Here is a 13,388-nt window from a genome sequence, read left to right as displayed (position 1 = left end):
ATGGTAAAGAAGAACTGGGAGGGGGTTGAGGAGAAAATGAAGGGAAGACTGGCTAAGTGGAAGTGGCTGAAGCCACAGATGTCATATAGAGGCAGGACTCTGATAATTAACAATCTGGTAGCCTCAGCTCTGTGGCATAAGCTGGCCTGCATACACCCTCCTAAAGGCCTCACACAGAAGCTACAGGCCATCCTTACAGATTTCTTCTGGGACAGGCTGCACTGGGTCCCGCAGAGTGTACTGTTTTTACCCAAAGAGGAAGGAGGGCAGGGGCTTGTGCACATTGAAAGCAGAGTGACCACTTTTAGGATTCAGTTTTTACAAAGATATCTCTCAAGTCAGACGGAAGTGGTGTGGAGAGGGGTGACGGACTGCATTTTACGGACGGCAGCTGGTCTGGAACTGGACACCGCACTTTTTCTAACCGATTTTAACCTTTGTAAATTGGGTGGATTATCGCTATTTTATCAGTCACTCCTGAAAGCATGGAAATGTTTTAAATGGGAGAGACTAGGACCCACATGCTCCATACACTGGCTGCTTCAGGAACCACTTGTGTTTGGAGCCAGGTTGGACATCCAAGATGACACGACACCAGGGCTGACCACCATGCTGTGCTCCTCTGGAACCACCACCCTGAAGAGACTGGTGGATGTAGCTGGTCCTGAACTGGCAGACGCATCGGCAGTAGCATCTCGACTCGGGCTGAAATCCATCCGGCAAAGCAGAAGGATCCTGAGCAGGTGGGCAGGGAGGCTGACCGAGGACGAGATGGAGATGCTGCAGCAGTACGGAGAAGGAGAGGAAACGCCACATGCTACAGATCCCTTTCCGGATCTAGGATTAATGCCGAACCTGGATGGGGCCCTAGGACCACTATTCCAGGAATCTGATCGAAAACCCATGGATTTCCACATGGTGAAGGGGAAGGCAATATACAAAAAGTGTGTGAAAGCGCTTAATAAGAAAAAGTTGAACCACAGAGCTGACACAGTGTGGAGGCAGAATCTGAACTTGGACATTGGCGTGAAACCCGTGTGGAGGGTTTTATACAAACCTCCCATAAAAAAGAGAACGGGAGATCTTCAGTGGAGGATACTACATGGTGCCATTGCGGTTAATACTTTTATTTCAGTTATTAATCCCACAGTTTCCAAGAGTTGCCCTTTCTGTGAAGAGGAGGAGACTGTGTTTCACTGTTTTTATCATTGTGTGAGGCTCTGTGACCTGTTTAACACACTGAAGAATGTTTTTAAAGGGTTCGGTGAGACCTGGTCCAGGGTCACATTTATTTTAGGAGCTAGTTACACAAAAACGAACGCCGCAAAAGGGAAACTGCTCAACCATTTGGTTGGAGAGGCAAAACTGGCAATCTACACCAGCAGAAAAAACAGAGTAGAAGACAGAGTAGGGCAGGAGGCCCTGAATATCTTCATTGCAAGAGTCAGAGCCAGAATCTGGGTTGATTTTAGGTTTTTTACTAGCATGGATAACATGAAAGATTTTAATGAAAAATGGTGTTACGGGGAAATAGTGTGTTGTGTGCCTGGAAAAGAACTAGTTTTTAAACCTCCCTTCAACACGATGTGAGGAGCCATAGGCTTGCAGTGCATTTTGTTGTCGTCTGATTGCATGTTTGTTGCTCGTTTTATATTGTTTTATGTAAAATAAAGGTTTTCTAAAAATCAAATCTCTCTCATTTTAAATATGAGCGACATTATTGAGGCTCCAGGACTGCGCGGCGATGCAAACGTCTGGTAAACAGACCCCGGGTCAGTCGGGTCCTGAGCAAAGAGAGGTAACCACGTGGGCATCTTGCATTAGGCCCCGAGAGAGATGAGAGGGAAGGCCCGTTTGGCCCTAAGTGAATGTGTAATGCAGTACAGAGTGTATCATGTGTGTGTGTGTGCGCTTATCTGCATGTTCATCCATGTCAGCAACTTTTTACTCTCCTCTGCATTTACTGAGAGGACTTTTCGTTCTTAGGTTCATTTGGTGCGGATGCTAAGTATTGACTGTCTTTTTTCATACACCTAACCCAGCGGTAAGAAACCTGTCCTCCCTTATGATAAGTCCTTCCCACGGTCTCACTCTTGGCTTAGTGCGATTATAAATCTGGCGATGCGAGTTTATTGGCTCGGTGGCTTTTTCTTTCGAGCCTCTCTCGTTTCGGACATTCTTTGGCTCCACTCTCTGCATATCCGGTGTCACTCCCCCCCCTCTCTCTTCCACCTCTGTTTCTCCTCATCGCTCCCTATAGTGTATCTTTTTCTTTCTTTGTCCTGACCTGTCACCTCCCCATTCCCCGAACTCTTTTTTTTTTTTTTTACATTTTTATCTGGATGAGAAATATATCCGCAGTGTTGACTTCCATCTTTGTCCTCCCTCCCTCCCCCCGAACACAGCATCTTGTGTTTTGCAAATTGAAGGCCAATCACCTTGTCATTGATTCCACACACTCCATAAAGCAGCCCCTCATCCGGCCTCCTCTTTGACAATTAGGCCACTCCGCGGGAAAATCTACGGGCTGTTTGGGAGTCTGCATGAAGCCAACGGAAAACAATCACCAAATCCTTCCCCACTTACCTAATGCACCTCCCCCGTGCATCCGCGAGTTGAAGGTCGTCCCTGTGATGTGCAACAATAAATATTAAAAAAAAGCAGAGCAGAGTGCAGCTCAACCCTTGAGCCTGCAGCAAAGGAGTATTTACAACATTAATTCTTCTTCAAACACTGATTAAGTGTTTTAAGGACGCGGCTTAAAGTCTGAGTCGGCGGCTCAGTGCGTCTCCTTCAAACAGCAAAGGTTGCCCGGAGCTTTAAACCCGTCGGGTTGCTTTGGCTCCCATCGCTTTCCTCGCAGCTTTTATTGGAAACTGTGAATTGAATCAGGAGGTTCTGGTTCTGGAGCCGCTACGTCACGTTCTGCGGCTTCTGTGGGGTCTCGACTCCTCTCCTTTCCTGTCGCAAGGGGGGGGAGGGGGGAGGAGGGGGGGGAGTGTGTTGTAGATTCTTTTTTTTTCTTCTTTTTCAAATAAATATTTGTGCCACTGTAATAAAATTCCAGAAAAATGAAGACAAACAGCGAGCATTTGGTACCCCCCTCCTGGTGATTACCGCGGCTCCAACCGCGCAAAACAAATCATGTTTAAAGCATAGAAGTATATATATGCATTCTGGGGGAAGGAAGCCGCATTATTTCACCTTATAATAATACACGGATTTGAGTCCAAATAGACCTTGCCTAGAGTTTATTCTTCCTCCGCGCAAGGCGACCGGTGTGAAAAGGGATTATACCCGACAATTGCTTGAGTACCTTGTTACCCGCACTGATAACTCTGCATAATCCTTGACAGACATTCTGTTTAATATTTTAATCATAAATACCCCCCAACCACCGCAGTGCCTCCATTAACGCCGCTCTGGTTCATTTCCATTTCCCCCCCCCCCCCCCCCCACATCTAGGACGCGCATCATCTTGGTTTAGAAATGTTTTTTTTTTTTTCGCAATGAAAAAAAGGTCGACGAGAGCGAGAGGAATCGACAAAAGAGAGAAACCGAGGCGCCCCGCGATGGTGAAAGGGAAGAGGTGGAAGAGGGGGGGGGGGGGGAGCTAGAGCCATGGCAACCGTCATTTGTGAGCATATCAAGCACCTCCGTTCGTGGTGATGATGATGATGAGTCGTAGTTCTATTTGCATGTATAGTGTCGCATCCATTGACCTCACACCCGCTCACTCCTCTCTTTGTGAGCCTCCCTTTAGTAAAAAATAAATTAATAAAAAAAACTGTACCAGCATGACATCAGCGATTGATTATCTGCTGACGCGTCATCTAAGTTATCCGAGTGGGGAACATTATGAGACGGGCCTCTTAACGGCTGTGTTTTGGTGGAATTCCTCACCCAAACAGATCTGGGGCTGCGAAAAAACAAGACAATCCAAAAAGTCCATGCAAATCCGGTTGAAGCGAATGCAGCGTGGTGGTGAGTTCAGGGACTCAGGTTTCACGGGGGGGGGGGGGGGGGGGAACCCGGATGGAAGTGTGGTTGCGGAGGCCGATGACGCACGTGTCACCCGGGCCTGCGATGGGTTTCATGGCTCGATACCTGAATGTGTTTGCCCCCCCCGGTGAAAGAACGGGCACAATCATTCGCCGCCACAGCACCCTGGGGTCCAACATTTGGGTTTAGTGTCTGCTCCAAATGGGGAAAATGTATGTACGTGACTCGCAATAAGCCTCGTTCACTGATGATGGCGCGTCACTGTGCTGCAAAGGACTCGGCTGCAGCCATTTCTCACAATTAAAGAGACGCTTTGGCTCTGAACCATTTGGCCATGCCCCCCTCCCCCTCCCCCCCACACACACACTTATAGTTATACTTGCGTGTACCTACTGTTTCTGCTGTCCCATGGAATTGTATAGCCCAGGGTGTCCAATTATACTAATTGAATGCGTATCACCTGACATTTATTCATACATTAGTAATAGCAGAAACAATAGAATCTGTGATTGGATATAGCGACTTACTGACTTCTCCTCTTCTCTCTTACTGTTTCTCACTTGTCCCTCGCTCTAGCTCGCTCTCTCTCTCTCTCTCTCTCCCTCTTAACCCCATGACCTCCATTCTTCTGTGGGTGACTTTCCCCTTTACCTCCTGTCATTTCTCTTGTGGGTGTTGAGTAATCAGCATGCCTCCCACTTTAATTGTGATGTCAGAGGGGGGAATGTGAGAAATGTCCCATAAAGATTATGTGTCCTGATAAGGTTATGACTGGGACTCCATTACTGAGATGCACAATGGCTGTTTGTATCCTTTGGGGGGCCCGGGAGAAGGGGGGGGGGGGGGGGGGGGCTTCTGCAGCTTCATTCTGTACTTTACTGAGAGTTACTGTGAGAAACTAATAGAATATTAAGTTACAAATTATGCTGTTTTTTTTGCTTTTGCTTGGACTCCTGCCGTGAACAGCCCACAGCAGTCAGACCCAGATCCAATTTCTCAGTAATTTAAGCTTAAGATAGACCCTTTCCTTATTGTTATTATCACCATGTTTTAATGTGATATTACGGTTTTGGTCTGTCGCTGTTTGAAGCCAGCCTCCTCGTATACAAATCCAAGTCACGTTTAGAAAAAACACATTGCGTTCCTTGACCTTAGTCTCTTCTCTACTTGAGCTAATGCTACGCTAGCCTGTGTTTTAGCTAATTCATCGTCATCCCATAGTGTGTCAACAGCACGCAGCGGTGTTTTACTCAGTGGCGTAGTAGTAGTAGAGTTTTTCTCTAATTCATCACGACAATGACAATGTTTGATTGACGTTGCAGCCTCTGTGTTTGCATCTTTTTTACACAGTGTGCATCTGTAGCCACAATAAATTGCCCAGGAGTTTTGTGTTAAAGAAATCCAACCTTCAGTATTCAAATTCGAGATGTGGCAATTGTGCATGACTGAAAAAAAATGTGTTGTGTGTGCGCAGCAGCAGTGGGCATTCCGAAGGGCCTCGCCGCTTGATTTTCCAAAAAAACAAATGAGCCCGCGTTGCCTTCAGTGTTGCGATAACAACCTGATGAAAATCGAGTTAGTTGTTGGGGTTTTAGAAAACCACGCGGGGAACGCGATACAGATGAGTCAGAGCTCAGGGCCGACAGCAACTCCGCTAAACAGGGCCTGTTGGACGCACATTGAAACTCCACCGCACGCATGCACGCTTGCAGCAGCAAAACCGCAGCAGAGGAAGCAGCAGGGCGGGCGGGCGGGCGGGTTTGCGGCCGGAGTCGACAGAGGAGCTTGGAGCGGCGTCTGGGTGACGTCACGCCGAAAGGGGCGGACGTCATTCGAAGCGTCCACGCGGATCACGTCCGGGGCGGAAAAATAGCAACAGTTCATCTGCGCTGTCAGAGAGGTGATTTGTGGGCCCCCCCGAGCAAGCATTTCATTTCATCCTCCCCCCCCCCCCCCCCCCCCCCCCCCCCCTCAGCCTCCCTTCATGGCTGCATATTGCTGCTCCCATGTCTGGACCGTTATCGAGCCTTCTGCCCCCCCCCCCCCCTCCCTCGACTGATGACCCTTTCATGTGTAGGCCACACATTGTCCTCTGTCTTGGCTCGAGACGTCGCCCCTTCGCCTCCTTCATTCTGCTCAGATGCGTCGCGCAGGCGGCGTTTGATGTGGCCGCGCCGTGGATCCCGGGCAGCTACCTACCCCCCCCCCCCTCCCACACACATCACAGCGGTGAGACAGAGAGGCCCGTGGGAGTAAATAGGGTTGGAGCTTCAGTTAAGGGAAACCAGTCAGAAACCAGTAACGTTCATTTGTCTCACTCCTCTGCCTCATTCAGCAACGACTCAGTGCCTTGATTTTTTATTTCTTTTTGTGTCTTTTTTTCTTAATTCTCCCACAGACTACGCCGTGGTGTTGCTATGGCGACCGCGGCCCCTCCCTTCTTCCTGCTGTGTTGGCTGCTCCGAACGGCGAGCTCGGCGTTCCCGGAGGAATCGGGGCCCCTCAACTTCATCCCCACCGAAGGTACCTACACACCCCCCCCCCCCCCCCCCCTTCCCCCCTTCTCCCAGCAGCGCCTTCCCTCCCTCCCGGGTCGTGATGTGTGAGGTGTGGGATCAGGGTGTTGAATTAGGGGGAAGGGGGGGGGGCACGGAGGAGGCTTACAGGTCACGACTTGGAGGTCAGACAAGCCCTCACACGAATGGTGTTGACTGGCGTCGAGAGCAGGAGGTGTGGGGTCGCACTCGGGAATGAGACCACAGTGTGTGTGGGAGGGGGCGGGGGGTGGCTCTGGCGTTCATACTATCCCACACACACACACACACACACACAGGGACGCACACACTCAAACCCTCGAGAGACGCGTGCTGGGAACGCACTCAGACTTGGAGTCTCCACCTCAGACCCGACCTTGATTGATTGTTCAGTTCAATATCATCATCGATTGACGGTTCCCCAGCCGAGTCCAGAACACCCCCCCCCCCCCCCCCCCCCAACCCATCGATACCTCAGCGCTGCTGAGCGGCCGGTGTTCACCGCGCGGGTCCAAACGTTGCGATCACACAGGACAGGAGTAGAGAGAAGTGTCAAAATGGACCAACGTGGAGGACAATGAGGGCGAAACGGACGAATGGCAGCGGGTCACAGGGCGGGTCGACGTGGACACCGCAGGAGGGACTTAAATACGCTGTAGCACAAGCACTCGGGACCTAGAGGTGAAACAAGTGGGGGAAACATTTGAAGAGGGGGGGGGGGAGGGGGATCTAAAGAGGTAATGATGAAAGAGCAGAGAGGAGGCGAGAGGGTGCTTTCATTCTCCTCAGGTGAAGGACAGCATCACACTGGTGATCCATATGATCCGCTCCTCTCACCGGCTTATTTTTGCACATCCGCGACACAACATCAAACGCATGTTGTTGTTTTTTTTCTCCACTTTTATCTTTGATATCTCTCTATCTTATGGTCTCCCTTCCTCGTCCTTGGAAACGCTTTGAATATTTAGTTTTATCTTTTTTTTTTTTTATCTTGATTTTGAAAATGTCACCCCGCCTCTCGAGTCATCTGAGCCACTTGGGCGGAACATGCCTCACCTAACGTGTCAGCGAAAAGCAGAAGCGGATGAACGATTTATCAAAAAGTGAGTCCTAACCTGTCAACAAAAGAAAACTCATGAATAAAGAGGATTCTTTCAGATCGGAGTCTGAGCTTTGCTCCGTGTGCTTAATGCAGACGATATGGCGCTATTGCAAATGCGCTTCTCCAACTTTGTGTCGCCTTGGATGTCCGTTATTGCTGCAGAACCCCAAAAAAACAACATGAAATCACGTTACCGGCGGGGGGGGCAGGAAGATGAATAACGGTTTGGGTCTGTCGTTCAGTGGTGAGAAGACACCCGGTGTTCCTGGGTCGACCCCATCGGACCTGGCTGAGACAAGAGCCTCTGCACATCCAGAGGATCCTCCAAGTCAACCGGACCCTGTACATCGGAGCCAGGTACAGCGCGCACACACACACACACACACACACACACACACACACACACCGAAAAAGCTCCATTTATCGTTCCGTCTATGGTGAGAATGCACCATCGCTTGGCGCCATTGTATTCCGTCGATTGCCTGCATAGATAATAATGGGGACTTTTTTTATAGGGGTCACAGTGTCGGAGCCTCAAATCTAAATGTACTAATAAAACGTACCACCAGTATTCTAGCAGGAGATATTGTTGGATGCAATAATCCTTCTAACTGTAAACAGATCAACGTATAAATCAGCGTTGGACCGTTTGAAGTTAATATCGGGAACTTCTAACCGGTTATGAAACCTTCTCAATGTAACTCTGACAGCCTCTAGGTGGACTTGTACTTGTACTTGTATGGTCTACTAGTAATTTAGTCTCTCAACCCCTCAAAGCGCTTCACAATACTGTTAATATTCCCTTTTTTTCACCCATATTCTGATGGCAGAGGCTGCCATAAAAGGTGCCACCTGCATCATCGAGATTAATACGATGTTTTATTTCCACACGTTTTCACGCTGATTAAAAACAGCGGCTTTCTGTGGAATTTCGGGCGGTTAAGTATCTTGCCCAAGGACACTTCTACATCCTCATCCAGGAGTGAAGGAGCTTGGGATTAAATCTTCCCAAACGAGTGGATGAACCTCATCATCCTTATGCACACCAGTGACAACATCTGCAGTTATATTCAACGACTCTCATTCTGGGCAAAATCAGACAAAATAACGCCGGTTTTTTACCGCAACGTGGAGACCGGCTCCTCCTGGATGGAGGCCCGAGGACGTATCGCTGGGACCCGCTGGAAGAAAATCCAGGCCCAACCAGATGTAGGCGGACTCTGCCGCAGTAACATCATCAAAAGGGACCAAAGGGACTCCGCACAACTTACAGTATTTTCTGTAGGCGTCGCCAAAATCCACAAGTAAATTTACATTATAATTAAAGATACTGTCGTAGAAGTTGTTTTTGGGTAACTAGCTGACATTTTTCTGGTCTGGTTCCCCCCACGTTGCCTGTCAGTCTGGCGAATGTGCCGAGCTCCGTGTGCTGCTCCCCGGGAGCCATCCTGAAACAGGCTGAACTAACAATAAACCCCCCCCCCCCCCCTCCCTCCCCCCTTCAAGATTTACTACTGTTGTCAAAAAAAAGTATTTAGTTTGAAACTCGAATGTTCCACACGAGGTGCTGGTTATTGGATGTAGTGGTCGTCTGAAGAAGACTGAAAAGGTTTAGACAAGAGACGCCACCGTGGGGGCCAGGAAAGGAGCCTCACCCCCCCCCCCCCCCTCCCCCCAGAACTGGTAGTAAATACATCAAACTACGTAACAAGGCTCCAGCCATTAGCCCATAAGCAGACACACGCGACACGACGGGCCTGCTTCAGAACATTACCAGAGCCATTAAGGGGTCCGAGAGACGTCCGTCCCCATTTACAGCTGCAGAGGTTCTGACTGCAAAGAGGTAAACTGATACGGATGTCAGAGCCGAGCAATGAAACGCGAGAACGGGTAAGACGAGGAAGGCGAGGGAGGGGTGGGGGGGTGGGGTGGGGGGGGGCTTTGCAGAGTGTTATTTATACATTTCTTGTATGCAGCATTTCGCAGCTTCCTGACAGAAAAAGACACAGATCCCTGCTCGAATGCTGCTGCGAGCCAGAGACGACGCAGCAGGAAGGAAGAGGGGGGGGGGGGGGTTTCAAATGTGTTATATGTAAATAAGTACCTGAGCTACGGCCGCCAAAAGCTCCTGCAGAGGGCCCGGGCCCGATAAGACGCCCTCGCTCATCCCAAAAATCCCCCCCCCCCCCCCCCGAGCACCTGCCGGGAGCCGCCACCTCTCCCCCCGTCCTCGCTAAATGAAAGTAAACTGTGTGTTTGGCCGGTGGAATAAGGCGCCTTGCTGTGTTGAGCCCCATCTCATCGCTGCCCAGATGAGCAGCTGTGGATCCCGTGGTCTTCGGGACGCGTCCACGGGGGGGGCTAATCCCCCCCCCCCCCCTTCCCCACACCACCACCAATAACAACCAATTGGAGAGTGTTTATCAACTCACAAGATGACCTGAAGGAGCCAAGCCAACTCTTGATTAACTGTTCCGTTCGCGATGAAGCGTAAGAGGGTTTTACCATCTGGTTCGATGCGCGCGTGTGTGTGTGTGTGTGTGTGTTTGCGTTGGGCGGGAACACACACACACACACACACACACACACCGCCGGGTCGGTGGTTTATTAGCACGCGGACGCCGACCTCGGGGGTCACAGTCGGGCCCGACGCCTCGTGGCAGGCGGACGGCGAGACGCTCGCTTGCGGCCAGCTGGGGATGGACAAGTATGTAGGGGGGGTGTCGGGGGGGGGGTCACCCGCCTGGACACGTTGCGTACACACTCTAATGTACTCGGGCCTTTAAAATTTACACACTTTAAAACCACTACTTCATTTGGGCTTCAGTGTGAGGAACAGAGCTGCAGAAGGAGTCACAAACTATTATCAAATTAAGCCTGGAATATTGGTCAATTAATCCTTTTTACACGTCATAACAATAAACCAAATAATAATAATTATAAGTGAATATTGATAATAACGTACTTTGTTTCCAGGACTTTCTACATAGGTGTATTTTTAGTAAAGTTTAAAACGTTTCGCTCTCATTTTGGATCTCAGTGGGTGGTGCAGGGTTTTTCTACACACACTATTTTAGTTCAGAGAGCCCTGCCATGTTTACTAGTCAGAACATTTAAACTAGGACACGGATACACATGTAAAGTGTACAGCCCCCCCCCAAATATCCTGCAAACTCCCACACCGGGCCCGCCACATTCTACTCTCCCTCGGTCGCAAAAGCAGGCGCTCGGCTCGAAACCCGTCCATTTGGTTCTCATCCAGCGGAGCGGCTTTTCCCCTGCACAAGGCTCAACCCCCCCCCCCACACCGCTCTCGCAGTAAACCAGTGATGAAGAAGAAATAGAGCCTCACGATGTCTTGGCCCCTGTTGGACGCTCAAAAGGAGAAAGTTCATCAGCTGGTCACGTCAGAAATGTAGGAAACGTTGTCTCTTTCCCCCTCGGATTCTGTGTTGACTTTGCATTAGCTCGGTGGAAAAGGGTCAGGGGCGTTCCGTGCAATAACAGCTCAGGCACGCGCACACGTACCAACACCCCCCCCCCCCTCCGAGTCGGGAGAAAGAAATGGGAGACTTTTGATTTGTAGGTTTTAAGGGGGGGAGCCTTTGGGAGTCGTGACCCGTGGCCGCGCCGCCCGTCCAGCGACATAAAGACATTTTACACATCCTCTCCCACACGCCGTACGCATTAAATACACACACACACACACACATGAGCAAACAACCTCAAAAACGCAGGAGTGCGAGCTGCAGTGGGGGAAGGGGAAGCAGCAGCACGAATAATCCAGGGGGGTGACCTCGGGGGGGGGGGGGGGGGGGCACTCGGGCCTACACTGGGGTGCACTTAGGGCGGGACGAATGATCAGGTGCTTGTGCGTGGATGCAGACATGATAACCCCCCTCGCCTCGGTCAAAGTAAAAAAAAGAGGAGAAAGCGAGAAAATATGCAGCACTGGGAGGCCGAGCCGGATCCGAGGCGCGATCGATGCGGCCGCAATAACACGCCTGTGGCAGATTTACAGATTAGTTCAGAGGGCGGCCCGTTGCTGAAATGAAGCCGGTGCTCCGTCCCAGCAGATAGACCAAGGCCTCGATCAATACGCGCTCTTCAGATGTTACCAGCTGCCCGCCCGACTCTCGTTCACCTGCTTCTTATTTTATTTATTTCTCTCCTAACCAAGGTTAGTGCAGAATTACCAGCAGATTAGGAGCACAGAAAGCAGCTTCATGAATACATGTATGTTGTTAGTACAGGCAGCATGTGTTGGGGGGGGGGGGGGGGGGGGTGTGTGCAAGCATCAGTATAACTACTTGATCAGATCATCCAATAATTCAATTTCAGGCTTAAATGTGACCGATAAGCTGAATTTTCGGGCGCCTCGGAGCAAACTTAATGCAGCAAGTGGAGCGTTATGAGAAGGAGCAAAAGGCAGAAAGGTAAATACAGGACAATACTATGCAGTCAGGTGCCCATTTCTCAGATATGTTCAGACGTCGCAGAGCCGTTTCCTAATCTCTGAGGCTCCGATCAAGTTTAAACGAACAGAAGTCTCCAATATCTATGCATTACAGCTGTATGCACGGCGTTATTTAGTATTTAGTTGTGCGACCGCGCTGATTTAATATAACGCGGGAAATATTCCTGCACCAATTTCTTTATTAAGCGTGTGACACGTGTGCGGACCCGGCGTATTTCCTTCATCTTGAACTCTGGACCGAGCTGTGCTGGCTGACCGCCACTCTCTCTCTCTCTCTCTCTCTCTCCATCCCTCCCTTCTTCATTGTCAGGGATGACCTTTTCCGCGTGGAGCTGGACATCGTGGCGGGAGACGAGATGTTCTACAGCAAGGTGAGCGCCTTCATAGCATTTACAGCTTAAGGAGCCCGACTCGCCCGTCGGGCTGTAAAACGTAACTTTTGCACGGGGTAGAAATGCAAAAATGTGGCTAACAAGCAGCGTGTGTGTGTATGTGTGTGTGTGTGTGTGTGTTTATTTATGGACAGAAAAGGACGTGGGAGTCGAATAAGAACGACATCAGGATCTGCAGGATGAAGGGCAAACACGAGGTGAGACGCTTTATCTTCTCTGTTTCGTATTATTAGTCTCTATGGCTTGGTTTGTTATGCGTTGTGATTAATGTAGAATGAGGGTTCTATATATATATATATAAATATACTATAAGATAATTCCAAGATTCGTATTAATTTAAAGTGAATCACGCTTTTCATTTGATTTCCTCATTTTCTTTTGAAGTAGGCAATTTCTGAGTCTAAAAAAAAAGCTCATCTCCGTCTGACGTTTTTTTTTTTATTTAACGCCCGAATTATAAGCGGCGAAGACAACGTTCAAAAGCATCCCGGATCAAATGTCTCGGGCGACATTTGGTGAGCGGCTCTCTCTCGCTCTTCATGCGCCATGGTGTCTTCCCTTTCCTCCCCGCAGCTCTGGTTTCATTGTGCCAGTCATCTGTCTCTCGTGGCCCTCTGGCTCAGCCTCCAGATGAGGATGACTGCGTATCTTCTCACTGTCATCACACGCACACACACACACACGCACACACACACACACACACATCTATCGCAACAACACAGCCCCTCCTGCCTATACATCACTCGTTCCACCGTCCCCACTCGGGGAATGCAGCTAGTGCTCTCAGTAAATCCAGGGGGGGTTGGGAGGGTGGCGGTGGCGGTGGGGGGGAGGGAGGTGATGGGGGTGAAACGTGGTAGCAGCACCAGCATCCCACACAC

General features: G+C 50.0%; 1 protein-coding gene across 1 annotated transcript; it reads left to right on the top strand.

Moving 5' to 3' along the window:
* The first annotated feature begins 6,336 nt into the window (after positions 1–6,336).
* Positions 6,337–12,772, top strand: LOC119216353 (semaphorin-6B). Its single transcript, XM_062560578.1, has 4 exons — positions 6,337–6,525; positions 7,881–7,995; positions 12,426–12,486; positions 12,642–12,772. The coding sequence occupies exons 1-4, from the start codon at positions 6,420–6,422 to the stop codon at positions 12,738–12,740; spliced, it is 381 nt and encodes a 126-aa protein (XP_062416562.1). The 5' UTR covers positions 6,337–6,419; the 3' UTR covers positions 12,741–12,772.
* Positions 12,773–13,388: the final 616 nt, after the last annotated feature.

The sequence above is a fragment of the Pungitius pungitius genome, unplaced genomic scaffold (genome assembly GCF_949316345.1).
Source record: "Pungitius pungitius unplaced genomic scaffold, fPunPun2.1 scaffold_144, whole genome shotgun sequence".
In the NCBI taxonomy this organism is placed as follows: domain Eukaryota; kingdom Metazoa; phylum Chordata; class Actinopteri; order Perciformes; family Gasterosteidae; genus Pungitius; species Pungitius pungitius.
This window is presented reverse-complemented; position numbering and strand designations above follow the sequence as displayed.

Coding starts and splice junctions, on each gene's coding strand:
- LOC119216353 (XM_062560578.1), top strand. CDS start 6,420: ATGGCGACCGCGGCCCCTCCCTTCTTCCTGCTGTGTTGGCTGCTCCGA. Junction 7,996..12,425: donor ACCCTGTACATCGGAGCCAG/GTACAGCGCGCA, acceptor CTTCATTGTCAG/GGATGACCTTTTCCGCGTGG. Junction 12,487..12,641: donor ACGAGATGTTCTACAGCAAG/GTGAGCGCCTTC, acceptor ATTTATGGACAG/AAAAGGACGTGGGAGTCGAA.